General features: G+C 49.9%; 2 protein-coding genes and 1 pseudogene across 6 annotated transcripts in view; 1 reads left to right on the top strand and 2 right to left on the bottom strand.

The window, feature by feature from the left end:
- The first annotated feature begins 3,321 nt into the window (after positions 1 to 3,321).
- The window catches only part of LOC142591083 (japanin-like-RS), a 133,725-nt gene continuing 109,312 nt past the window's right edge, over positions 3,322 to 27,734 (top strand). For all 5 annotated transcript variants that reach the window (XM_075703453.1, XM_075703454.1, XM_075703457.1 and 2 more), the window contains exon 1: positions 3,322 to 3,506. The gene's annotated coding sequence lies outside the window, so the exon portion shown is untranslated. The remainder of the gene's footprint in view (positions 3,507 to 27,734) is intronic.
- LOC142591082 (uncharacterized) lies at positions 11,870 to 14,951 on the bottom strand (annotated as a pseudogene).
- On the bottom strand, positions 15,714 to 17,519 carry LOC142590751 (uncharacterized). The gene has a single exon (XM_075703179.1). The coding sequence runs from the start codon at positions 17,517 to 17,519 to the stop codon at positions 15,714 to 15,716; it is 1,806 nt and encodes a 601-aa protein (XP_075559294.1).

Here is a 27,734-nt window from a genome sequence, read left to right on the forward strand (position 1 = left end):
CGAAACGATGGAGTACGTTTTATTAAATTTGAAGATATCTGCCCAGCGGTCGATTTAGGCACCTCTGGCCTCCGTGAAGCCCTTGATTCAGCGGAAGCAGTTAAAATTAAACATGGCCGCAGTGAGGAGTAGTAATATTTGATTAGAAGATTGGAGGAAGAAAAGTAGAGAAACGACAAACAATGGAGGCTTACAAAAACGACGTTCCCAATAGGGTTTCAGAAAGTTTGATCATGGGATGTCCTTGTGTTTTTCTTCCCTTTCCCTTTTTTTCTCTTTCATTACATGGGTATGACATTAGGCAACAAATAAAATAAGCTTGCTGGCGCAACCCACCGCCCCCGCACACAGGGAGACGTTCATAGCATCCATACTTTCATCCATCTATCGCTTCCCACGCAAGAGGTTGAGTTCCTACCTTCTCACCTTCGCGCGTAGCTTTCCCTGCCGTGCGTTTTCCAGTAGACATTACGGTTACATAAGCTGCAGTTTCCGGGAAGTGTGAAAACTAGCCTGGCATCATCGATTGCTGTCGCGCTCCATTCTTAAAGCCGAAACTTAAGCGTCCTCCGAATGTTTGGGGTTTTTCTAACATCAGTGAACGTTTCAATTGTTTCAAGGTGTTAGCAGCCAGAGAAGAAAGGCAGCCACTGGCCTTTAAAGTGGTCAGTGACATGGATGAATGGAAATAACTTTACTGTAAATCCGGCAAAGTTTATCGACCCCGGCTGAGATCTCCCACGAGATCCCTTCGAAGCGTTGCCTCATTGCCGCCTCTCGCGCCTGCTGGACTGCCAATAGAAATGCGCCTGGAGTGTCCATATAATTTCTAAAGCAATAAGAAAGATAAGGCACATCAGGCGGCGAGGTTATAACCTAATCAAGACAAGTCTAAAATACCTAAGGTCTAGTTGGTGTTGGCCGGGTATGTACCACCGCAGCGAATTTCAAACAAGAAGGCGCGTGTCTCAGATTTTGTCCTATAACATCTAAGGTCCTTGCGGCCATAGCAACCACTGTATCAACGTGAACATTTTATGAACAATCTGCGGAGAATGTCACACCAAAGAATTTATTCAGTGATTTTTGCTTTGCTGTATAATGGCTGATGACATAATCAGAGTATAATCTGTCTTTTTGCGTGCAAAAGTAATATGAACGCATTTTATACTATTGAAGTTCATTCTTCATCTTGAAGACCATCGAAGAATAGATGATAAGTCACTTTGTATCAGGGCAACGTCTACTTCTTTTCTAATTTTCCTATAAAAAACCCGTTCATCGGCATGTATACGTGTAACAGTGGTCTAATTGGAAATCCCTAAGACTATGTGCTCACAGAAAAGTTAAATTTTTGAACTTATTTTCAGTGTTTCCCATGACACAATCTTTCATGCATTAGCTTAAGTGCTCTTTCTTGCTGCCCTCTATTGTTCACCTTAATGTCAGTGTCGCTATCAGGACGTTCTTTAAGTGCGAAGTCGCCAAGTTTACCAGTGACAATGTTTTATGCTTTAGTATAGTAAAAAGCATGTAGGGTTTCGTAATAGAGGGCAGCATATGCTCGACCGAGTCAGAAATAATATGTTATAGAAGAATTTTCATGGCGCGATTCTGGATTTTAAAATGCCAAGTAGAGCGGTAGATAACCTCTGACTGAAGCAAATCATGGGCGCCCTACGTCAGGCAGTTTACGCAAACCATGAAACTGCGGAATTTGATATCCGAACTCACATGCCGTCATCTCGGTTTCCCAGATGCGCCCAAGTTCATCGACTCTGGAGCTTCGAGGCAAACGCGCATTTGGATCTCTCCGACGTGTTTCAGCAAACGCAAGTGCAGCTGCTGTAAAGGTCCGTCGCCACCAGAGTCATTGACATAAAACTTTTTGCTCCCAACCATTTAATTAGCTGCTGTAAAGGTCCGTCGCCCCCAGAGTCATTGACATAAAACTTTTTGCTCCCAACCATTTAATTAGCTGCTGTAAAGGTCCGTCACCCCCAGAGTCATTGACATAAAACTTTCTGCTCCCAACCATTTAATTAGCTGCTGTAAAGGTCCGTCACCCCCAGAGTCATTGACATAAAACTTTCTGCTCCCAACCATTTAATTAGCTGCTGTAAAGGTTCGTCGCCACCAGAGTCATTGACATAAAACTTTTTGCTCCCAACCATTTAATTAGCTGCTGTAAAGGTCCGTCGCCCCCAGAGTCATTGACATAAAACTTTTTGCTCCCAACCATTTAATTAGCTGCTGTAAAGGTCCGTCACCCCCAGAGTCATTGACATAAAACTTTTTGCTCCCAACCATTTAATTAGCTGCTGTAAAGGTTCGTCGCCACCAGAGTCATTGACATAAAACTTTTTGCTCCCAACCATTTAATTAGCTGCTGTAAAGGTCCGTCGCCCCCAGAGTCATTGACATAAAACTTTTTGCTCCCAACCATTTAATTAGCTGCTGTAAAGGTCCGTCACCCCCAGAGTCATTGACATAAAACTTTTTGCTCCCAACCATTTAATTAGCTGCTGTAAAGGTTCGTCGCCACCAGAGTCATTGACATAAAACTTTTTGCTCCCAACCATTTAATTAGCTGCTGTAAAGGTTCGTCGCCACCAGAGTCATTGACATAAAACTTTTTGCTCCCAACCATTTAATTAGCTGCTGTAAAGGTTCGTCGCCACCAGAGTCATTGACATAAAACTTTTTGCTCCCAACCATTTAATTAGCTGCTGTAAAGGTCCGTCGCCACCAGAGTCATTGACATAAAACTTTTTGCTCCCAACCATTTAATTTTCAGGGTTCTTATCGCGAGGAGTGCCCAGAAGGCCGCTATGTTGCATTTATTGATTTTAAAGTTTAAAAAAAAATTACTTTTTTGTCGTCGATTGTCTGTAATATTTCGGGAAAGCGTTCCTCGTAAGCACGCAAGGTCTATGCCGTAGTCAATTGAGCATCTAAATTTGGTATCCGCCTTACACTAAGTGGTTGCCTAAAAACTTCTTTGATTTGTCCGCGATAGAAATGTTTTTTTTTTGATCGCGATGGGTAACTCAATATAGAACCATTTCTAAACGGTTCCGCTCTGGTAGCTCCGAAGTCGCACGTGCGCAGATCACACGGCGTAGTATTTCCCAATGGTTGCCATAAACGTGGCTAGATATACGATACATTTCTGGCGAACCTGAACAATACCTAAATGAAGTGAGGAAAAAAAAAACAAAATGAAAAGAAATAACTTTCAGCGCTTACTGAGGCCGCTTGCAGGGTTGCATATTTTAAGCACGGCTCAGAACTATTGTTCGGTGATCGGTCTCCCCACTGAGAGTTTGCCTAAGAGCGAAAGTCTCAGTCAATGCACCCTCCTGACATCCGATGTCTCAGCCTTGCGCGGCGTATTAGTACCAGGTCCGTCTCTTTCGGAAAGACTTCTCCGATGCATTCGGAAGGCAGCTGAGGCCGTGAGTTGTTTGGTGTACCGCCTGGAACGCGCTACTGCTGAATTCCCGGTAAGCACTGAAAGTTTCTATTTCTTCTCGTTTTCTTTTCTTTCACACAATATTTAACTAGTGTTCAAGTTCGCCTAAAATGTATCGTATATCTAGCCGCGTTCATCGTCGCATGCGTACGGTGACTCCGAAACCAGGATGTTGGAACCAATGAGCAATACTATCGCGGTGTCACCTGCGCACGTGCGACTCTGGAACTACGAGGCCGGAACCGTTTATAAATCGTTCTATATTGAGTTACCCATATATTTAACTACATTTAGTTAAAAAAGCGGCTTTAGTGCACTTGAAATAAATTGTTAACATGACTTTCCCATGCAAGGTTATGATTTAACGTGACGCCAAAATATTTATGCTCAAATACACGAGTGAATAATGTGTGTAAAATAAGATATTTGTTTGTCTCTAATTACGGCATGCGGAACTACGAGGCGAGAACCGTTTAGAAATCGTTATATGCATATGCATATATGCATTTGAAGTCGCACATGCATTTAAATAAGGAAAGCAGGAAAACCAGTCAATATCATTTTATGCTTGCCAAAATAAGAACAACATACACAGTTAATAACAAAATCATAATAAAGATGTCCGTTGATAACGCATCGCCCTCTCAGTATAAATAACAGCATCTAAATTACCCAGAACATAAGTAAAAGAAACAGACTGTATGAAATCGGAAAGCATGTTGCAGGTTTTATCGTTCTAGGAAAGAAGCTATGTGTAAATGTATCATTACGGGTTCCTGGAGGGAGAATATACATGCTTTGGCGGTGTCTAGAAGATTATTTATTACAAATTTCAAAATAGTTCGTCCTAATATCTTTTTATATTGTTATCGCTTCAAGGCTTCAACTTATCGCTTCAACGCGATAATAACATCACGCGCTTATAGGAAGCACTGCGCGTACAAAGCTAGCGGCACAAGGCACACTATGCAAGCATCACAGATCGCTTTGAAGATGATGCCTGCGCGGGCGCTCACTTTCGCCGCATTACAGATCGCTTCCAAGACACATGAGCGCAGGCGACTTGACCCTGCATCGTCCGCCATTCGTGTTCCTAACGCCGCGGTGGAACCGTGGATGTCTCCACTCTGTACAGAGTGGAGTGCGAAGAGGACATCGAGGCCCCGAGCACCCGCCGGAGAAGAACGACCCTCCTCTCACGCTTGACTGCCGTGCCTCTGGCGCGATAGACCGTGCCCTCGCTTGTGCACGCGAGATTGAACCCCGTTTGCCGGCTTATCCGTGCTGGTTCCGCTCGCACATGCAGCATACGGCGTGCGGCGACGGTTTTATGGATCTAGGACTTTAGACTGAAACACACGGCGACGGTGACTTCGATGGCAGAAATGCGCCTGGAGTCTCTATACAATTGTTATCGAAGTAAAACTGTTTCGTTGCCTAAACGGCAAGTTGGCGCCAGTGTTTCGCCAGATATAATTCATAATTGTTTTGTAAATGGCCGGGACGCTTTGTTATTTCGGACGTGCTACATAGAACTGTAATAACAGATAATATTTAGGACGCATATACATGGAGCGAGCAAGCAACGGATTAGCGCAGTAAGAATGGGCGTTGTGGCGGTGTAAGATGTCGTTGTGAACCAGGCACATCTTCGATGAAGGGGCAGGACCTGGAGAGTTGGGACCGCCAATAACTGCCGGAAAGGTGATCCGCGGCATTGTTGAACCGCTATATGGGCGAAGTCTATAATGTAGAAAACGAACGCTGCAGGATTATCTTCCAGTGTATCGGCCAATCTACTCGGTATGGAGAAAAGTAGTCGGCGTCCTGTTGAAGCCATCTACCGTTGAGGAACAGATATAATGCGTATTTTTGCAAGCGTAGTACTTAACGACCAATCCGACCCGTGGTGTTATTGAGCGAAGTACGCCAGCAAAATACATTGAGCTCTGTAATAACATTGAAGCGCGTGCCATACAGGTATGGTCGGAATTTAGCGATGGTCACAGCGAGAGCTTAGCGCGCACTTTCTGTGATGTAATAATTTTGATTATACGGTGACAGAAGCTGGCTTCCGTAGGTGATAACACGGTGTAGGCCATGCCATTGTGCGAGAGTGGTGCCTGGGCCATGGCCGCTGGAACCGGTGTGAATCTCTGTGCTCACTTAGGGGTGAAAATGTACTAAAACCATTGGGTTGATTAATATATTACCGAATGAAGAAGAGGTGTACATTTGTTACTGACTCGAGATTAAAATTAAATGTGGGGTTTTACGTGCCAAAACCACTTTCTGATTATGAGGCACGCCGTAGTGAGGGACTCTGGAAATTTCGACCACCTGGGGTCCTTTAACGTGCACCTAAATCTAAGCACACGGGTGTTTTCGCATTTCGCCCCCATCGTAATGCGGCCGCCATGGCCGGGATTCGATCCCGCGACCTTGTGCTCAGCAGCCCAACACCATAGCCACTGAGCAACCATGGCGGGTAATGACTCGAGATTCTTCAGTAGGCCAGTATAAGGACGTGATATTTCCGCGAACTACTGAATAAAGCGGTGAAAGTAGAAGCATAGACCAGGAAAACGGCCGAAGTCATTGGCCGGCCGCGGATTGGGGAACTGGCTAACAGCGCGAACTTAGTCGGGGTCCGACTGCACGACGTCAGCGTCGACAACGTTGTGGACGGTGTAGGTTTGGTTGTGCCCAAAGCGACATTTTGAAGAGTTGAAGTAAATTCGTGCTCAGGAAAGAACATCAATGACAGTGAACGGGCGAGTGCGATGGTTTTCTGAAGTAGTACAAAAAAGAGTAATATCCAACAGACAGCAAAGGTGTTGTTGGCACGCGGCAATGTCACAGTCTGAAAAACGCACTTAAACTATTTAGTTTTGGCAAGCTAGACCGGAGCGGAAAGGATGAAGCACAAGCACAGCAGTGGTTGCTGATCATTACGCACGCCAGCAAGTGGTACGCCAGCAGACAGATTAGACCCGCAAACACCTGCAACGCCACGCCACATGACTTTCGCAAGAACGCGCGTCTGCTATAGCAGAACGATTTAGACCATGCTTGAAGCCTCGAAGAGGGTGATCATACGCTTGAAACTAGCAGGAGCACTTCATAGGCCGAGAAATATCTCCAAATTTATACATGCCATCAGGGGAGCATTCTGTAAAAGTCCACCTAATGGACTTTGAATTTCTGTCACAGCTGATTAGTCAGGGTCGCTCGTCTCCTTCTTTCTACTAAAGTTCCATCCAATCAGCAGCGGCCGAAAGGGACAGTCCATAGGTGGACTCCTACAGAATACCACCCCAGGAGCTATAGTCCTTTTTTTAACAAGTGCGACCGCTGCTGCTTCCAGGGCCAGCTTCCCAATGCATCGACCAGTGGATCCGCGTCACTGAACCATTGGTTCGTGGAGCAAGCATACTCATAGAAATGAAGCCAGGCATGTATACCGGACGAATTGCCGTCAAATATGTCTGCTTTTAAGAGAGGTTGTTCTCCCTTTAGTGACAGTGTCGTCAGGGGTAAACCCGGAGGCACTTTGATAGCTTCATAGAACCATAATGGTTCGTCCTTCGTTGAACGTGACGTTCATCTTCTTCTCCACAGGTTACTGTTTTCGGCTGCGTCTATGTAAAGATTTCACTAGGGCACTCCCGGTAGAACTCATTTATTCCTACATTCCTCTGGATAACCTCGGCCTCTTCTCTTCCTTTTCATTACCCCGATGGCGATTTGGATAACCAAAATGCTCGCATATAGCCAGAGTTACACACCCCATGACTCACATAGACCCGCTGTTTCAAGCCCTTCCTTCAGCAGAGCAAACGAATCTTATACTCATTACACCATTGATGATCCAAATAAACAAGTTTACTGCGAAACTGTTATTGACGCCTATATTTAACGGTAGACCAGTGAAATATCCTTAAAATTGCAATCACAAGAAAGATGATGCAGTATTTCAATCTGCATACAAATGAAACCAATGTAAAGTGCTGCAAGCACTGTGGCGTTCTGCACCTCGCGACCTCTTTTCTAGTATGTCGTGCCGCGCAAGCGCGAGGTATCTTTAAGGCTTCCGCTTGTGCCACGCAGTAACAAGACACTTCAAGTACTACAGATGGAATGCTGTAAGTTCTGGTAAGATCACAATGATGAAAGTAGCCCTTAAAATGTCGCATTTTAGTATTGCGCTCTGATACAGGTGGCCTTGTCGATGGTTCAGCATTCCGTCGCGGCGGCTGTTTTTAAAATAAATCAAAACAAAAGACGTGCCAGTTACTAAATTCAGCAAAACGTAATCTAGTACACGGTAAATAACATAATACGCAGCCTTACACTGCTGCATTTCTCATAGCCTCGGTGTTGCTTTGACGCAAGTGAAAGAATATGTTCACCAAAAATTTTAAGAAGACGTCATAAAGAAATTGGTGAATTCGTCTTGTAATGTCATGTGTGTAAAAGGCATGATGTAAAACGTTTACAGGCACTGTAGCAGACGCTAAAAAGAATGAAGGTGAAAACATTCATGCAAACGAGGTATTCGTTAAATTACTTTGACATTTCTATTCAAATCGGTTGGTAATTCTCAAATTCACATTTGATTCACCGTAATTCACACTGACGAGCCAATATTGAGGTAATCGATGAGGGTAACTACATAAAATTTAATTATCATATTTCGCAGCTACGTGTTCTCAACTAATGCGCCGACCACGCTACACGGCTTCAAGCATCAACCATGTCAAGAAAGTAGATATGTAGCATCAACCATGTAGACGCTCATACGAATTTTACCTCCTCTCCTCCATACCAAGTACTTCTAAGGAATGGAATGGTTTTTTTGGATCAATCGCGTGCATTCAAGACCCTGTTAGTTTTCGCGCACTTGTAGCCGATACTGTGCCATATATAGTCCTCTCCTTAGCTTTTACCTCAACTAGCATCTCTACTTTTCTGTATACGCCCAACTAGGTACCATTGTATTATAAGAAACTTACATTTCGTATCGGTTTTGTTTCCGATGTATTTGCTCTGCTATCATGCACCACTCTACTCTGTAATTTCTCCGGACATCGATGGTACTAATAAATAGATTAATAAATAAATAAATAAGTATATAAAAACGTATAGGGTGTCTTCTAATATCTTGTAGCTCAGGGAGAGTGAGAGGGACACGTAAAGGAATATTAAACCAAGACACAGCGATAACTTTCAGCAGCAGATTCATTTCTAGTTCCCGCAGGCGTACTTTTACTCCTCAGAACAACGTAAGACACGTGTTCATTGCTCGCCGAACATGAGCAAAAACGTGAAAACCACACGCACATACTTTTTGTGAGCACAATGGTTATTTAGAAGGGAGGCGTTGAAGGCGAACAAAGATGTTCAATTTTTTTTAATGATAAGGAAATTGGTGCCTTAATGGCGCCTGCATCACGAGATGTGGCGATGTTCCTAGCTTCAATAGTAATTTCGAGCTTGCTTCAACTCATAATAACAGTTTTTTAATGTGTCTGAGGCGTCACGTGGGACGTCACTGGCTTATTGGTGCGATAACGCAAACGGTCGTCGGATTTTTCATCCCTGAGCCATACAAGGCTTTCACTGTTGATAAATATAAACTTAAACCCCAGGTAACGACTGGCGTGGATTTGCGCCGTGCTCAAAATGAAAAAAAAAAGGCTTGTTTCATCTCATGTAATGTCATGACATAGAGTTGTTCAGGTTTTGTAGTGTCGATTTCCTTATACATGTCTCACAACAAGCTTAAAGAGCTTCAAAAAAGGTACACATACATTTACGAGTCTTTAAATATAAATACGTGACAAATAAGCGCATTTCATCTTAAACGTTTAAGAGCAGCGGCTGAATTGAGATTCAAAGAAACCCATAATTGTCTTCACATGACCCGATCTTACGCTAGACAAACAAATTATGCAGATCCAACCCACATGTTCAGATGAATCCAAATCAGCTTTATTCAGCAGATGTCAAATGTTTGGAACCCTGACCAATGGCCTCAGAAGGAATGACTGTGTGCACGACAGCATCGTATACAGTGGTATCAATGTCATACATGTACAGGAGGAAATCAACACGCAGGAATTGTAAGAGAGCCTCAGAAAATCACAAAACAATACAAACAAGAGCAATACCACGTGACATCTGGTGGGGGTGCCTATGCGTTCTTGTACCGAACACCCCCGCAAAGCCGCAATCCAAGCCCGAAGCCCGAGGACAAAACCGACATAGTCCAAGACCACCGTGCTAGCCGCAGACTGCAAGGACTGCCCCAGAGCACGGACATCTACCTGAGACTACAAAGATCTTGGGCAACACAACCCCAATGGTAGCCCCAGCGTCCCCCGTTATCCTGCAACAACCTGGGGACCCACTGACCTTCTACAGAGCAGCTACTGAAGACCCGGAATCGTGGCTGGAAACCTGCGAAAGAACCGCTACTTTAAACAACTGGGACTCCGACGACAAGCTCCGACGACAGATTTCGCCTTAGAAGATGCCGCCAGAACGTGGTTTGAGAACCGGAAGTCAACCATGACAACACGTAACATGTTCCTTAACGGCTTCCTGCGCACCTTTACGAGTGTCGTGCGCAAGGAAAGGGCCGAAGCCATGCTGGACGCCCGAGTGCAGCTACCTAACGAGGACGTTGCCATATTCACGGAAGAAATGAACCGTCTGTTCCGCCACGCCGACCCGCATATGCCCGAGGAGAAGAAAGTCGGTGTTCTCATGTGTGGTGTGAAGGAAGCACTTTTCGGCGCAATGATGCGAAGCCCACAGAAGAACGTAGAAGGGTTTCTTCGCGAGGCCACCAGCATCGAGAAGACACTCGAAATGCGGAACCGGCAATTCAACCCCCGCACGAGCTCTACCAACTACACAGGAATTCAATCGCTGTCCACCGACGATCTGCGCGAGACTGCAAGGGCAGTCGTACGGGAAGAGCTGCAGAAGTTGTACCCTAGGTCGCAGCCTCAAGTAGCCTCAATCGCCGAAATCATCAAAGATGAACCTGAGCGATCCCTTGGAGTTCCTGAGGTGCAACCAGAATCACCGCAGCGCCAGCCGGAAATGATGACCTACGCGGCCAACGCCCGCCGCCAAGGCCCCCCTGCACGACCGCACCAGGGACTTTAACGCCACAATTCCGTTGTCCACCGCCGCCACCAGCACGCCCGCCCGTCGCCCAGCGACGCTAAGCGAGGAATACGGACATTTGGCGCGCTCCTGACAACCACCCACTCTGCTACTACTGCGGAGAAGCATGTCACGTCTACCGCCGATGCCCATACCGGGAAATGGGACTGCGAGGGTTCGCCGTTAACGCGCCGCGACCGCTGCTTGGCGAACTACCCGCGATATCGCCGACTACCTCGCCACCCCTCAGTGGAGCGCTCGACGACCGTCCCGTTCGCCATCACCAGGCCGTTACCTGACGCCGCAGCGCCAACCATACACTGGCCCTGCCCAGGGCAGCTCTGCGAGCCCATATCCGGAAAACTAAAACCAGCAACTGATGGAGGTGCGGTTGCTGTTCGTCGAACTGACGAAAATCCTCCTGCCGGAGACGAAGACGCCGAAGAGGCCATCTCGACGGCATAATAATGACACGCCGCCGTCCCGACGAAGTCAGGAAGCCAAGACTACACCGAGGAAAGGCGACTTGACGAGGCGACGTTCTAGATTCAGTTCAACACGACACAGCCGTGATCCGACGCCAAGACCTAACTGCAATGTCAGACAAAGAACCACCGACCTCTACTTGCTCCTCGACGGCTACGCAGTTACCGCCTTAGTAGACACAGGGGCCGATTACTCCGTAATGAGTGGACACATTGCCGCCCAGTTGAAGAACGTTAGAACTACATGGGAAGGCTCTCAAATATGACCACTGGAGGACACCTCATTACGCCGACTGGAACTGCACGGCAACAATTACCGTTTATGACCGGACTTACCCTGCCACATTCGTTATCCTCCAACAGTGTTCACGAGACATCATTCTCGGCATGGACTTCCTGAACCAACACGGCTCAATCATCGACCTGAAGTATAAGTCGATAATGCTGTCCGAAGATCGAGCGATACCGCTGGAGAGTTCTCGTAGTCACCATGCCTTAAGAATGCTCGAAAGTCAAGTCAGCATCCCACCTCGCTCCAGCATTGCCATTTCCGTCGGCACCAAAACACCTGCCCACGTAGAAGGCGTCATCGAGGGTGACCAACGTCTACTGCTAGACCGCGAAATTTGCGTCGCAAGAGGGATCGCTCGACTACATGGAGGGAAAACTGAAGTGTTGCTGACAAACTTCAGTCAGGAGTTCAAGCACATCAACAAGGAGAGAGAGAGAGAGAGAGAGAGAACAACTTTAGTAAATATGCCTGCAGAGTCGGTTAGGCTCCCTCCACGCAGGGAGGACAAGCTTTTACCGCGACGCGGCCACTACGTCAGTCTCGTGCATTGTGCTCCTCGAGGTCTTGGTTCCTCGCTACTTCCGCGGATCCGAGAGGGCCGCCATCCCCTTCCTAGGGGTGCTCCCCCCTTCTCCTTGGTTTCGCGAGGTCGCTGCCTCTCTAGAGCTGCCGAGACCTGCTGGACGGCCTTTAGTTGTGTATCTTGGTCATAGGTCCTCGTTGCAGCCTCTAGCCGCGGCGGGATCGTCGTCTTCTCACTGGCTTCTCGTGGATTTCTACTACAGTCCCAAAGGATGTGAGCCGCGGTGGCTCTCTCCTTAGCGCACAGTCTACACACGTCACTCGCGTACACGCTCGGACACACGTGCTTAGCTAGCACCGGGGTGAGAGGACCCCGTCTGTAATTGCCTGTATAACACTGCCTCCTCCCGGGTAAGCCCCGGGTGAGGTGGCGGCATAGTCTGTCTGTTAAGTCTGTACCACTTCACTATTTCGTTGAAGGTGGTCATCTTGTCCTTGGCACTGCACCGTGACCAACACTCCGAGTCGGCCGTGCTTGCAGCCGCGCGGTTGCTTAGTCCTCGTGCGGCCGAGTTGGCCGTCTCGTTGTGGTTCACGTTCCCGCGTTCCGACACGTCACTGCCCATGTGGGCCGGAAACCACTTGATCACCACAGCGCTTTTGCGTCCGATGTCTTCGGCCTTGCGCAGTATGCGCGCAGCCTCACTACATACCCTACCCTTGGCGTAGTTCTTCACTGCCGTTCTAGAGTCACACAACACTGTAGTGCATCCGGGGTCAGAGACGGCCAAGGCGATGGCCACCTCCTCCGCCCGGTGTGCCTCTCGAGTCCGGACGCTCGCCGCGGTCTTCGTTGCACCCGTCGATGCCCCGACAGCCACCACCGCGTATGCGTCGCTGCTCCCTCGATACTCCGCCGCGTCCACGTAGATGGCGCCTTCTTCTCTGGCGTGGAGGTCCACAAGAGCCCTGGCCCTCGCCAACCTCCGCTCCTTGTTGTGCTCGGGGTTCACGTTCCTCGGGATCGGGCAGACCCTGAGCTTTCTGTTGATGCTATCCGGTATAAGCACGTCTTTCTGCTGCTCGCCTTCCCTCGGCTCGAGGCCAAGGTCCCACAGTATCTTTCTTCCGGTTCTTGTTTCAGAGAGACGCTCGAGTTGCGCCGTTCTCTGTGCTTCGGCTATTTCGTCCAGCGTGTTGTGGACTCCCAGCGCCATGAATTTTTCGGTGCTCGTGCTTCCGAGGAGGCCGAGTGCCGCCTTATACGCCTTGCGTATGGTGGCGTCTATCTTGTTACGTTCGCTCGGCCTCCAGTTGTGGAAGGCGGCCACGTACGTTATGTGGCTAACTGCGAAGGATTGAACGAGCCTAGTCAGGCTCTCCTCCTTCATCCCCGCTCTTCTGTTGGACACCCTCTTGATGAGTCTCATTGCCGCGGCCGCTTTGCCCGCGAGCTTGTTGATCGTTTCACCGTTGACTCGATTTCGCTGGATGAGCAGCCCGAGCACTCTAATCTTCTCGACCTCCGGTATCACTTGTCCTCCCGCTGTCTTGACCGTGATCTGTGGTCGCTCGTACTTGACTTCCATGTTCTTTCTTTTCCTGCCCGCTCCTGTCGGTGGAATCACCAGCAGTTCTGACTTGGCCGGAGAGCAAACGAGTCCAGACCCGCCCAGCTGCTCCTCGATGGCGTTGACCGCTTCTTGCAGCGTTGTCTCGATGTGTCCGTCGCTTCCTCCCAGTACCCATAGCGTAACGTCGTCGGCGTAGATGGTGTGCCGGACTCCCGCTACTCTTTCTAGCCGGTTGGCCACCCCGATCATCACGAGGTTGAAGAGAAGCGGGGAGATCACCGAGCCCTGCGGAGTTCCGACGCTGCCCAACTTCTCTTCGAGCTGCAGGTCTCCCGCGCAGATTTCGGTGGTCCGTTCCGTCAGGAAGTCTTTGATGTACTGGTATGTCCTTCTGCCCATGTTTAGTCTGGATACTTGGGCCAGGATAGCCGAGTGCCTCACTTTATCGAAGGCGCTCTGCAAGTCCAGCCCGAGTATGGCTCTGTTGTCCTTGGTGCCCGTCGTATCGTCGATGATCTCGTTCTTCAGTAAGATCATGGCGTCTTGCGTCCCGAGCTTCTTTCGAAACCCGATGATGGAATTTGGGTAAAGCTCCCATTCTTCCAGGTAACGCTGCCACCTGGTCATGAGAACGTGCTCGAGGACCTTTCCCACGCACGAAGTGAGCGAGATCGGCCTGAGGTTCTCTATGTTGGGCGGCTTGCCAGGCTTGGGGATGAGGATCGTCTTGGCTGCTTTCCATTGCTTGGGCAGCCTTCCTTCTTGCCAGCACTTGTTGAAGAAGTTCGTGAGCGTTTCGATGGCCGCTTCGTTGAGGTTCTTGAGCGCTCTGTTGGTCACTCGATCGGGACCCGCGGCGGACCTGCCATTGAGATCCTGCAGGGCAACTCTGACTTCCCATGTCTGGATGTCTCGATCTAGCGTCTCGTTCTCGTTGCCTTGGTAATCCGGGTGTCTTTCCGTGGGGGTGGTCGGTAGGTACTTGGCGTCCAAGCGCCCCTTGACCTCGTCCTCCCCGTGTTCACAGATTGCCTTGTGTAGGATTCTGGCCAGGTTGTTGTCTTGGTGGCCCTTGGTCTTGGTTTCGTCGAGGAGGTGCCGCAGCATGTTCCGCGTCTTGCCCTTGTGCATCTGTCCGTCGGCTTCGTTGCAGGCCTCGTTCCACTGTTGGGTGCATAGCACCCTGCAGTGGACCTCGATCTGCCTGTTGAGCTCGGCGATCTTCTTCCTTAGACTTCGGTTGGTTCGTCGCTTCTGCCACCTCGCCTTTATGGACTGCTTGGCTTCTATCAGGTGGGCCAGCCGACTGTCCATCTTGTCTATCCGTTCGTCCGTCTCCAGCTCTTTGGTGGCTCCTTCCATCGTCTCAACGACGTTGGCCGCCCATTGCTCGATGTCCGTAATGTCCAGTTGCACCGCGGGTAGCGCCTTTCGAAAGGTATCCCAGTCCGTAATGCGATGCTTCCTTATGCCGCTGTTGCCTTGGCGTTCTAGCGGTACGACGACCTCCACGATGTAGTGATCGCTGCCCAGCTCTTGGCCCGTGTTTCTCCATTTTGCTTCTCTCGATCCTCCGTCGGTTTTGAAGAAGGTAAGGTCCGGAGTGGTGTCTCTCGTAACCGATGTGCCGATCCTGGTGGGAAAGGCCGGATCCGTGATAAGGTTCAGTCCCACGTCAGTGGCGTCTTGCATGAGCTCTCTCCCCTTGACCGTCGTTCTGTGGTAGCCCCAGTCTTGGCTCGGAGCGTTAAAGTCTCCGCACACTACGAGCGTATTGCTCCCCGCGACTGAACTCGCTTTGTGGAAGAGTGCCCTGAATTTCTGTTGTCCGTGGGACGCATTGCTGTAGACGTTCACCAGGAAAGGGCTCTCCTTCCTCCTCTTGCCCGTGATTACTTCCACCGTGCAGTGTTCGATGGCGCTTTTGCCGGTCAGTTCGTGTTCCATGAAGGTGATCCCTTTCCTAACGAAGGTGCAGACCCCTCTGCCCTTGCCCTTGGACGTGTCCCTTTTGCTCGGCGGGCTGTCGTGCGACCGGTAGCCAGGTAATCTCGGCGTCTTTTCGCTGTGTGTTTCTTGAATCATTATGACGTCTGGTTTCCTCGTTAGTTGCTGCAAGTGTTGCTGCAGCACCGCTCTCTTGTCGGTAAAGCCGTTGCAGTTCCAGTGCCAGACCAAGAGGTCTCTCACTGGTGCTGTGGATGCTGCTGTACGTGCTGTCCCGTCCATGATTGCTGAAGTTTGGCGATGATCTGGGCTTCCATGCCTTGTATTTGTGCCTGTATCTGCGCCTGCAGCTGTGCTTGCATCTGCGCCATCATGTTCTGGATCGTGCTCTGTATGTTCGTTGTCATCTGCTGAACTGTTTGCGCGAGCGTAGTGAGGCGTTCGTTGGTTACCTTGCTGGTCGCCTCAAGACGGTCGAGTCTGTCGTCCTGTTTTTCGATTCTCTCCATTATCTTTCGTTCCTTGGCGCCCTCTATGGCTCTCCTCTTGGGAGCCGGTCCCGCCTCTTTCGTGGCTCTCGGGTCCACCTCGACCTCTGGTTCGTCCTCGGTTATCTCTTCTTGTTTCCTCTCGTGCGCGGGCTTCGGCAGCAGCTGCGGCTGTTGCTGCAACCCAATTAATGCCGTTAGCTTCTCGTTGATTTCCTTGATGGTTGCGTCCTGTTCGGCGATTCTCCGCTTTAGCATCTCGTTCTCGTCTCTCAGGGCTTTTACCACCCCGTTCTCTTCTTGGATCTTCTTCGCGGCGTTTTGCGCTGGTGGTTGTCTCTTATCTGCTATGTTTGCCTTGACTGCGTCGGCCCAGGTGACTCTCTCCCTCGACCGCGACGGTCTGTGGCAGCTGGCGCTCCTGCCTCCCTTGCTGTTGTCCCTCGTGCGGCTGCTGTCGCGCTGCCTCGATTCCCCGCGGGGTCTCTCGGCAGACGGCGCTCGCAGCGGCGGAAAGCTTTCCGGATCCGGTTGTTGCTGCATGGCTTTCATCTTGCGTTCCCATTGCCGTTTTTTGACCACGTACGGCATCTTGTACTTGTTTTTGCATTCCCTCTCGCCCGTTGGATGCTGTCCCCCGCAGAGCTTGCACTTGGGCTTGCATTCGTGTTTGTGATCCTCGCTGGGGTTCACGATTCCGCACCCGAAGCACACTCTGGTGTTGGGATTCGGGCATACGTCTCTTCTATGGCCGACCTTGCCGCATTGCCTGCACACGTCAAAGTGCTTGCGGTAAAGCCTGCACCTGACTAATATCGAGCCATACTTGACGTAGTTCGGTACTTTCTGTCCTGCGAAGAGTACTATCACCGTGGTTGTATTGCCGATTCTGTGCGCCTCCACCGCTAGGGGGTTGCGCGGGTTCACGATGTTTTCGGCTATCTCCTCCGGGGAGTCGTCTACGGCTATGCCTCGGATGACTCCCTTGACCGTGCCGTCCGGCGCCGTTCGGTGAGCGCTGACTTCGTATGTCCTGCCTCCAATGTTAAGGGCTTTGACCTTAGAGTATAGCGTGGCACGCCTCTCGTCCGGGGTGCTGACCACGATGATGTTTTGCTGCGCATTCGTGCAGATGGTGTCTGCTTTGCCTTCTTCCTTCGTTACTCGAGCCGCCGTCATGACTGCCGACATAATTATTGAAACCTCAGTTCTCGCTACGTTGAGACCTCCACGTGGCCTCATGACTATCTTGGTGTCGTCTTTCGGCATGTCTGTCGGCATCCTCGCCGCTTTCGTTACCGAGGCTGCAACTCTCTTAGCAAAGCTGGCCCTAGTCTTGGGTCTAGACTGGTGAGTAATGGCGGCGGACTCACTGTTTTCCTTGCCGACCATGATCTGCCTGATGCGCTTGCCGGAGGCCGACCAGCCTTCGGCTTCTTCCGGTGTAATGTCCTCTCCGTGAACTTCAATGCACGTGCGCCCGCCGATACTGCCGATGCTCGGTGCTGACGCCATGTTGTCTCCCATTGACGTGGCCACTTCCATTGCGCACGCCATCTTGGTCGTACTCGTCGCCGGGTTAGGCCTAGCGGCCGGGCCCGTCGCCACCGGTGGCCGTACTCGTGGGAGGCGTACGTTAGGCCTGGCGAAAAGTCCGCACCGCAACAGAAAAAGTCCTCGTAAATCGAGAGAATCACGTACCGCTTGGTCAAAACTGGTACTGGTGGATGCCCCGCACCTTCGCGCACACTTTGATACCAATTATATCGCGGTAACTGCAAATTAACACTGCGTTAATTGGCATAATAGCAGGAGCCGATGAGAAGCCCGGCTCTTCCGATGTACACGACGGTCGTGTACATCGAGGAAATTGTGGAAACCAATAATGCGTTTGTCCTCTCGGATTCTGCCGAATCTACCCCGGCGACCATTGTTCCCGAACAAGACTACGGCATTAATCCAAGTCTCCCGGTGATTAAGCAACAGCAGCTCAGAAGTGTGCTCCGATGATACAAAGGCTGCTTTTCGACGTCATCGAGGATTCGAGAAACACCAGTCGCCAAGCATTGCATGATCACCGCGGAGTGCGCTCGACCACTCCGCCAGAGCCCTTACCGAGTTTAGCCGCGAGAACGCGAAGCTATATGATAACAAGTCGACGAAATGCTGCGCGACGACATCATCCAGCCGTCGAAAAGCCCGTGGGCATCCCTGTTGTCTTGGTGAAGAAAAAGGATGGAACTTTAGGTTTCTGCGTTGATTATTGTCGACTGAACAAGATAAAAGAGAAGGATGTATACCCCCTACCACGGATAGACGACGCATTAGATCGGCTCTTCAACGCAAAATACTTATCATCGATGGATCTCAAGTCTGGCTACTAGCAAATAGAAGTCGACGAGAGAGATCGCGAAAAGACCGCCTTCATCACGCCAGACGGCCTCTACGAGCTCAAGCTCATGCCATTCAGACTGTGCTCGGCACCTGCAACGTTGTTAGCCATGGACACGGTGTTAGCAGGATTGAAGTGGCAGATTTGAAGTCGCAGGAAATTTCCACGATCACCTTAGGTGGTTTGCGACAGTACTAGAAGCCATCAAGTCTTCACGGCTCACTCTAAAGCCAGAAAAGTGCCGCTTCGCTTACGATGAGCTGCTGTTCCTAGGCCACGTCATCAGCAAGTATGGATTCTGCCCCAACCCGCAGAAGATAGCTGCCATCGCAAAGTTCCCGCAGCCCATCGACAATAAGGCAGTGCGTAGATTTCTTGGCATGTGTGCCTGCTACAGGCTATTTGTCAAGGACTTTTCACGCGTCGCTGTGCCGCTTACACACCTAACTAAATGTGACGTCGAGTTCAAGTGGGAAACGCCGCAGGCCAACGCATTTCAAGAACTCAAATCACGGATGCAGTCGCCGCCCGTACTTGCACACTTCGACGAGCATGCCGATACCGAAATCCACACTGACGCCAGTAGCCTAGGCCTCGGTGCCGTCGTAGTCCAGAGAAAAGATGGACATGAACACGTGATAGCTTACGCTAGCCGGTCGTCGTCAAAAGCGGAAGGCAATTATTCTACAACCGAAATGGAATGCCTCGCCATCGTTTGGGCTACAGCGAAGTTTCGCCCTTACCTATATGGCAGGCCATTCAAAGTCGTCAGCGACCATCACGCTTTGTGTTGGCTAGCTAATTTAAAGGATCCTTCAGGACGGCTGGCGCGGTGGAGCCTAAGACTGCAAGAATATGATATCACTGTAACCTATAAGTCCGAACGAAAACACTCTGATGCCGATTGCCTATCACGCGCCCCCATAGACTCGCCGCCGCAAGATGACGACGATGACGACGCCTTCCTTGGCATTTTAAGCGCGGAAGAATTCGCTTAACAACATCGAGCAGACCTGGAGTTGAAAAACTTCGTCCAGTATTTGGAAGGGCACAGCGAAGTTGTCCCTTGGGCATTTAAGCGAGGATTGTCTTCATTCTCGCTTCAAAATAGCCTACTCGTAAAGAACTTCTCACCAGTTCACGGCAACTACCTTTTTGTTGTCCCGTCAGGACTGCGTCCAGAAGTATTGCATGCCCTACATGACAATCGGACCGCTGGGCACCTCGGATTTTCCCGGACACTATCGAGGATACAGGAAAGGTAATATTGGCCACGCCTGACCGCCGACGTCACCCGTTATGTCAGAACATGCTGAGACTGTCAGCGACGCAAGACAGCAACGACAAGGCCAGCCGGATTACTACAGCCAATCGAGCCTACTTGCCCACCATTCCAGCAGATCGGGATGGACTTCTTGGGACCCTTTCCGACTGTTATGTTATTGGGGCCGGATCACTCCAGTAAGAGGCAGACGCAGCGAGCAGAAGCACAAACACACATCAGACATGTATTGACTTACATAACACAGATAGCGGCACACACACATGACAGTTCCCCAAATACCCCATAGATGACATGCAGGTATAGCTCTATATCGGTGACTTATAATTGGCCTACAGTTCAGGCGGAAGCGCGTGTCGCCGTGTCGGAGACCTCGTGGAACAGATGTCGGCCAGCGGGGTCGGACAGCAGTGTCGGCCGGGCGGGTTGGACAGCCGCGTCGGACAGCCGGGTTGGACAGCCGGGTCGGACGGCCGGGTTGGACCGCCGGGTCGGACGGCCGGGTCGGACGGCCGCGTCGGACGGCCGCGTCGGACCACCTCGCGGGGCTCAGGTGGCGGGCCGCAATCACCGGGTTGCGTCCACAGCTGGCGGGGTAGCCCTGTGGCCGCTCACCCGAACGCTCGACCGCCCCGGTTTAGGACCGCCAGCTCTCCTGGACCAGTGCCCAGCGGAAGAGCGGGGCGAGGTAACCTACCAGCGGGCGACAGCGTTGACTGGGGTGTGGCGTATTGGCGCGGGCGGCGATAGCTCCTATGGGCCAGACGCCCAGCGAGGAAGCTGTTTTCCGTCGACCGCCGAACCTCGCGCACTGCTCACGCCACGGGGCCACGGGCCACACTCTCGCGCCACGCTTTTTGAGGCGCCACTGCCGGCGCTTCCAAATTGGTGTCGATGATGATGATCATCCTCTTCGCCACCGCACGGCGCGCTGTCTTCATATGTTTCGGCTTCGCACTCCCGCGCACCATATATTATGACACCGACATCAACAAACGGAAATAAGTGGATCGTCGTTGCGACGGACTAGCTCAGCCGCTTCGCTGAAGCTAAAGCACTGCCGAAAGGTAGCGAGCCGAAGTGGCAAAATTCTTTGTCGAAAACATCCTGGTGCGACACAGCGCCCCAGAAGTCCTCATCACCGACAGAGGAATGGCCCTGACAGCGGAGCTCACCCAAGCCATTATGCAATACTGTCAGAAATGATACAGGAAGACAATGGCCTACCACCCAAAGACTAATGGTCTTACGGAGCGGTTGAATAAGACCCTCGCCGACATGCTAGCAATGTATGTTGACGTCGAACACAAGACCTGGGATGCCATCTTGCCGTACGTAACATTCGCTTACAACACGGCGGTGCAAGAAACAACACAGATCACGCCGTTCAAGCTGGTTTACGGCAGGAAGCCGACGACGACGCCCGACGCCATGCTGCCGCACGTCACTGACGAGGAGAATGTTGACGTCGCTACCTATCTGCAGAGCGCCGAAGACACCCGACAGCTAGCCCGCCTGCGGATCAAGAACCTGCAGAAGACCGACAGGCAACACTACAACCTCTGACGATGCTTCGTCGAGTACCAGCCTGGCGACCGTGTTTGGGTATGGACCCCAATACGCCGACGAGGACTCAGTGAGAAAGTACTGCGACGCTATTTCGGACCCTACAAGGTCATCCGACGTATTGGCGCACTGGACTATGAGGTCGTGCCAGGCGGCATTTCGCATTCACAGCGGCGCCGCGCGCGATCTGAAGTGGTCCACGGGGTGCGTCTTAAACCCTTTTACGGAAGCTGATGAAATTCCTTATCTTGTTGTTTTCGTTGCTACGAGTGCTCTTCTTTATTACTCACGTTTGTTTGCAGCATCGGGTCGATGCTTTTTTGAGAGGGGAGTATTGACACGTGTACTTGTCTTCATCGGGCGACACGTTTCACAACCTAAAGGGCCGTTTATAGCCTGACGTAACGCACGCGCGTGCGTACGCTACGTCACGTCGGCGAAAACGACCCCTCTATAGTCGGGCGCACCGACGCAGCCAACGTAACCGGCGGCTTCCGACGCGCCGCGACGGGCCCCGCGCCGATACGGCTCCTGAGCCATTCGTGCGTCGGAGTCGGCGGAAATCTCGCACCATAATGCATTACGCGCGAAGAAAAAGCCGCCAACACAACTTCGCAGACCGCATTTGCGGACGGCGCGCGACTTAGCGAACGTTCTGCGCATGCTCCGATGATAGCAGCCGACGGCGCGCGTGTTGAAGTATAGAAGGGATGGTATTTCGGTTGGCGCAGCGCAACCGACGTAGCGTGCCTCACCGCGAACGACGATCGCCCGCGCGCAGATAACGTCGGACTATAAACGTGCCTTTAAGGCATGTTTCTAGCCTTTTCCTTCGCGCGCAAGGCATTCTGGTGCGAGAGTTCTGCCGACTCCGACGCACGAATGGCTCAGGAGCCATATCGGCGCCGGGCCCGTCGGGGCGCGTCAGAAGCCGCCAGTTACGTTGGCTGCGCCGGTGCGCCCGACTATAGAGGGGTCGTTTTCGCCGAGTGACGTAGCGTGCGCCGTTACGTCGGACTATAAACAGCCCTTAACAAATGTTATCGCACAGCGCAGGACGCGCTTGCATGTGTGGGAAGTTTCTGGGATGTAATCGATGGTTCCATCCACCAGGGTGCCTCGATGCCAGCGCCGCCGTTCAGGGTGGTGCCATTCTTTGACCACCCCCACGCCGCCTCTTTCTCGCTGCGACGCCATATTGAATCGCGGCGGGCGTGTAGAGTGGTCGCAGTTGATCGGTGCTAACAGCTGAGCTTGCGTTGTTCGAGGCACTCGCTGGTGGTTCAACTTGTTTAACAGTGTTCGACTGTATGACTGACAAGATTGTCAAGTCCACTGAGCCATCATGACGGGCTGTTGTGTGCCAATGTTCTCCGGGTCAACACGTAAAGGCCTGCGTTGTTTTCGCTTCCCCCGGGACTCGGAGCGAAGAAAGAAATGGGAAGCTCAAGTAAAGCGGGATCGGTGGAACGCAACCGACAGCTCATATTTGCGAGGTGAGTTGCAAAACAGTTAAGTCTTATTGATCCGTATTTTGCAATTAAAGCAAACTCGTGTACGCCGCTGTTGCATAGGCAGCGTATAGGTACGCGCATACGTACTTACGGGCAGGAGCGTGTTTTTCGTTTTGAACTTAGCTTTTCTACGCAAGTTGTGCCCTGATTATAGAGTCGGACGAGGGTGATTTTGATTCGCGGAATATTTAACACTAGCAAGAAATCGTAACGTCGCACACCTGTTTTATATTTTCACAGAAAGCACTGGCGTCTCCTTTGCAAAGTTCGCGTCGCTATTGTTTAGAAAGCAGAGTTACTTTTACGTTAAGCGAAAATAGACGAACCAAAAGTTAAGTGCTCGTTATTTGCTACTGAAGGCACACACAGCTTCATCTGGAGAGTGCGGCTGTTGTGCTGGTTCCACTCGAAGCCCTGCGGTTTTGTTTGAGATCTCAATAAATAATTGCGGCTCTCATGTCAAAGTGCATACAGGATTTTTTTATTGGTATATAATTGCATCGGTGCTATTCGAAAGCGACGTAGCCGATGTTATGATCGCGGACATATTTGCACTAAGCTGTTCGTAAGCAGACCTTATCGCTGCATGTTCGTTCCCGATCGTGGTTTATATTCCGTGACGGAGCTAAATACCTAAGCAGGATGTACTCATGTAAACGTGCAGCTAACGCACATTATGGGTCAAATTTTTCCTGAGCTTTCTGGCTGGGCGTCCGTCGTAGCCTGCGCGTTGTTTGGAAACGTGCGAGGTTCAGTAATACAGCAACATTTTTTATGAACATTTTCTGTTAAGCACCTTAAATAACTGGTTATTTTTTGCAAGTACTTTTGTATCAGCCCAAACAAACGTGAATAATCACATTTGGTGTTTTATATATATTTTTAGCTCCACTTGGAAGAGGACCAGTTTGAGAAAAATCGGCAGGATGGACGCCGCCTTTTAAAGTCTGCAGCTCTGCCCACGCTGTTCGACTTAGGCGTGAGTAATAATTGTAGTGGAGCGTATTATTTCCGCGATTTGCAGTTATTTCAATAAGCATTGAGACATGTCTTTTTTATTTTTATTATTGAGCTCAACCTAAACGAAGGAAACTCCCTATGAGATGGACTGGCGAATGTGGACCTGCTGGCGAGGAAGGCACCAAGTCCTCCTCAACACTTGCTACAGACGCTGACCAAGAAGACTCCGCAGAACTGAGTCGAGATAGTACCTCTTCTTTCGAAGAAAATGCAGTCGAGCATGAGAGCAATGAAGATATTTTCTCGCTCTCTGTATGTGAGCTACGAAAGGCTCTGCAAGATGCGAAAAAGAAAAACACTGATTTGCAAGAAAACTTGTCGACATCAAAAAAGAAGTTAAAGACTACTGCCAGGAAAACAAAGCGGTTAGAAAAATACCTCTCAACGCTGACCAAAAATCTGGATTTCTCGAACGAGGACCAGAAGGCTGCCTTGAAGAGAAAGAGCCGGAAAGGCAGTGCATGGAGTGCAGAAACCATAAAGAAAGCGCTGCAACTCAAATTTGCTTGTGTCTCTGCAGGCTACGACTTACTTTTAGAACAGGGCAATCCTCTTCCCTCACGAAGAACACTTTGCAGACGACTGCAGCACCTGTCATTTAAGCCCGGCGTTTTGATTGCTATAGTAAATATGATGAAAGTGAAAGTGGCCACAATGTCAAACATTGAAAAAGACTGCGTCATATTTCTCGATGAAATGGAGATTCGCAAGGGTGTCGAGCTAGACCGCAGTGGTGACGGCTTCCTTGGCCAGGTGACGCTCCCTGAAACCGACCGAGCAGCAAACCATGTAGTCGTCTTTATGGTTGGGGGCCTAAACACCCGCTGGAAGCAGGGGATTGCTTATCACTACACAGGTGCTTTTGTCAATGGAGAGAAGCTGAGAGACCTTGTCGTCCTTTTACTCAACCTTTGTGCAAACATTTCTTTGCGTGTGCTGTACGTGACATGCGACATGGGGAGCTCCAACCATGCTATGTGGCGGAGCTTAAACCTGTCAAGCTCCCGCTACTCTGTCACTAGATGTACTGTTCCCCACCCATGTGACAATTCTATGTCATTGATTTTTATGCCGGATCCTTCACATGCACTAAAAAATATTAGAGGGCACATCGTGCGAAAAGATCCCATGAAACTTAGTGAAGAAATAGTGGCAAAGTACAATTTACGCAGCAGTGACGTGTCGATTGAGTACATAGAAGCAGTCCTAAAGATGGACTCAGAACAACTGAAGGTGGCACCTAACCTGAGTACCGTGCACATTTCCAACGGCCACTTCACAAAGATGATGGTAGGGGTAGCTGTTCAGTTATTCCGGGAAGCACCTGCAGCTATAAGGTACGTTGTAGAGCTTATGAAGCTGCCGCCTGAGGCTCAAACAACAGCCTGATTTTGTGAAGTAATTTTCAAGTGGTACACAATCATGACTGCACGGCACCCTGTTGTTGCTCTGAGCTTATCAAATGAAAGCAAATATGAAGAGGCTATTGCAACGCTGAAACTCGCTGTTGAAGTCATTGAGAGCTTAGGCATTGGCATCAAAAAGGTCTGGAAGCCATGCCAGGCAGGGGTGCTAATGTCCACTGCTGTAGTGCTTCAACTGCGTGAATTTCTGCTAAAGAAATGTGGCTATGCATTCTTCTTGACAGGACGATTGGCCCAAGATTGCCTGGAGAACTTGTTTTCGGTCATCAGGATAATTTCTCCTGTGCCCAGTGGATATGATGTCAAGAATGCGCTCAGAATTGTGTCAGTTAGCCAGTTCCTCAAGGTACCTAAGAACTCTGGTTATGAAGCTGACGACAGCAACTACTTAGTGGATTTCTTCTCTGCAGAGATTGAAGAAGTGCAGAAAGAATTTCAAGAACCCTCGTACGATGATGAATGCACAGAGGGCGAGCCATTGTCTCTTGTAGAAAATGACATGATTGCTCACTTGGCAGGGTATTTAGTGAAGTCTTTTATATCTACAAACAAACCATGCTCCACCTGTACTGAGACCCTGATTGCTGATGAGGCGTCCGATGAGCATGCTCTTGTGCAGCTCAAGGAGTACAATCAAGGTTCTAGAAATTTGGTGTATGTAAGCCATACGGTACTGCGCTTTGTTTCGTCCTGTGAATGTGTCTTTAAGAAATTTTCACAGGAAAATGACGTTTGTTATTTTGATCACCCAATCAATACATTGACGAGCCTTATTGAGCGATCAGTTTCTCTGCCACCTAGTGAATGCGCTGACCACCCAAGCGTTATGAGAAAACTGATGCGCCGTTTTGTTGTCATGCGACTGCGTATCTACCTCCGCTGGCTGAACGAGCCTGATGATTCAGACGACGGTTATGGCAGCAAGACTGTGGCTGGCGTAAATTGCCGTAGAGTACCTTCCTTCAAATCTTACGCCACTCCGTAAATAGCTGCTTTTTTACCACTGACTTGCTGGCTTATTTTGTAGTTTGCATCTTTCTTCATGCTTTGTTTTCATGTTTGTTGCAAAGGTAACACCACAGTGCACGTAGCAACTTTTTGCCCCTATGTCTTGCTCGCTTATGTGGAAATTTGCATTTTTTTCCATGCTTTGTTTTTATGCTTTCCTTTTAAGGTTAAACCCTCCTGTACATACCCCACTTATCTGTCCCTCTGTCTTGCTTACTTGTATTGTAGTTTGCGTTTTTTCATGGTCGACTGCACTTGACATTAAATAATTAATTTGCACTGTTTTTTTTTGTTTTGTTGCCTTTGCTGTCTGCAAGGGGGGAGGTTGACAAGCTAGGTTACCTATTGTTCTGCAGCACTAGAAGCTCAACCTTTAGGGAGCAGTTATTTTCAACATCCTAGCCCATCCCCACCCAATTTTGCAGGCAAAATGGGAATTGCATGCACAGGCAGCGTCAAAACTAGAGCTTTTTACTAAACCTTTTCTGGTCGATTGTTTTTCACAAAGCATAAATTTTCAGTCTGCTACTTTTCTTTCGGATTTAAAATTGTTAGGAAAGAATTACTGCAGTTATCTAATGACCTAAAATTCACCCTTTTTTGTGTAGGTGTACAAGCATGATTTATATCTGAGTACAGATGGGCATGAATAAAATAAATACAATGAAAAATATACGCAGAAATGCGCTTCACAAACGGAGGAATCATAGCAGAACAACCGGTGTCCATGTTAAGAGCGCAAGCGAAGCCTGCATATGAGCGCACGCAAGAACGCTCGGTGGTTGTGCGCCTGTCAGAAAAATAAAACGAGTGGAAACCTCGCAGTAGTGGTTTATCCTACCGCCAATGAGGTGCAATCAGTTTTCATGGGCCTCGTGAAAGAAAACGCAGGCGCAGTGGCAACGTTGGTAAACGCGGCATCGTTTGTATGTACCAGCGCCAGCCTGTAAACAGATGTGATTGCACCCCTGTGGGCAATAAACAGGCGAGGAACTCGCAGTTACACTTTGAAAGATTAACAAGCAGACAGGTTGTCTTTGCGAGCAAAACAAACGGAAACAGCTCGCGCGACCGAAGCGAAACCAACCGCCGCGCGCGAGCGGCTGATGACTCGCGGCTGTTATCATAGCGCAGGAATTTAAAAACCAAAAACCACGTAGAAAAAAAAACAATTTCTTCCACTCGCACGGAGCGGTAGTACCTGCTGGGCAACGGATCTTTAAAATGATAGCCTGTTTAAAATGATAGTCAACTGACGGCACACTAATTGTTCAACCTCGACCACTCGGGGCCCTAAAATTATTTCGTACAATTACGTCTTAGACCCTCGGATGTTAAAACGGCTATTATGAGTAAAAAGATGCGCAGTGCAATATTGATAAAAATATTGTTCAAATTAAAGCACTCGAAGCGCGCCGAGAGCATGAACGGCGCCGTTACGAACGCTAGCGCAGCCGATCCTGTGTGCTTCAATATGGCGGCGCCGTTGAGGTTGTCTCCACCCTGAACGGCGGCGCTGGTATCGAGCCACCGTACCATCCACTGTCTGTGACCGAACCTTGTGTA

This window comes from Dermacentor variabilis, chromosome 8 (genome assembly GCF_050947875.1).
Source record: "Dermacentor variabilis isolate Ectoservices chromosome 8, ASM5094787v1, whole genome shotgun sequence".
In the NCBI taxonomy this organism is placed as follows: domain Eukaryota; kingdom Metazoa; phylum Arthropoda; class Arachnida; order Ixodida; family Ixodidae; genus Dermacentor; species Dermacentor variabilis.

Coding starts and splice junctions, on each gene's coding strand:
- LOC142590751 (XM_075703179.1), bottom strand. CDS start 17,519: ATGGCGTGCGCAATGGAAGTGGCCACGTCAATGGGAGACAACATGGCG.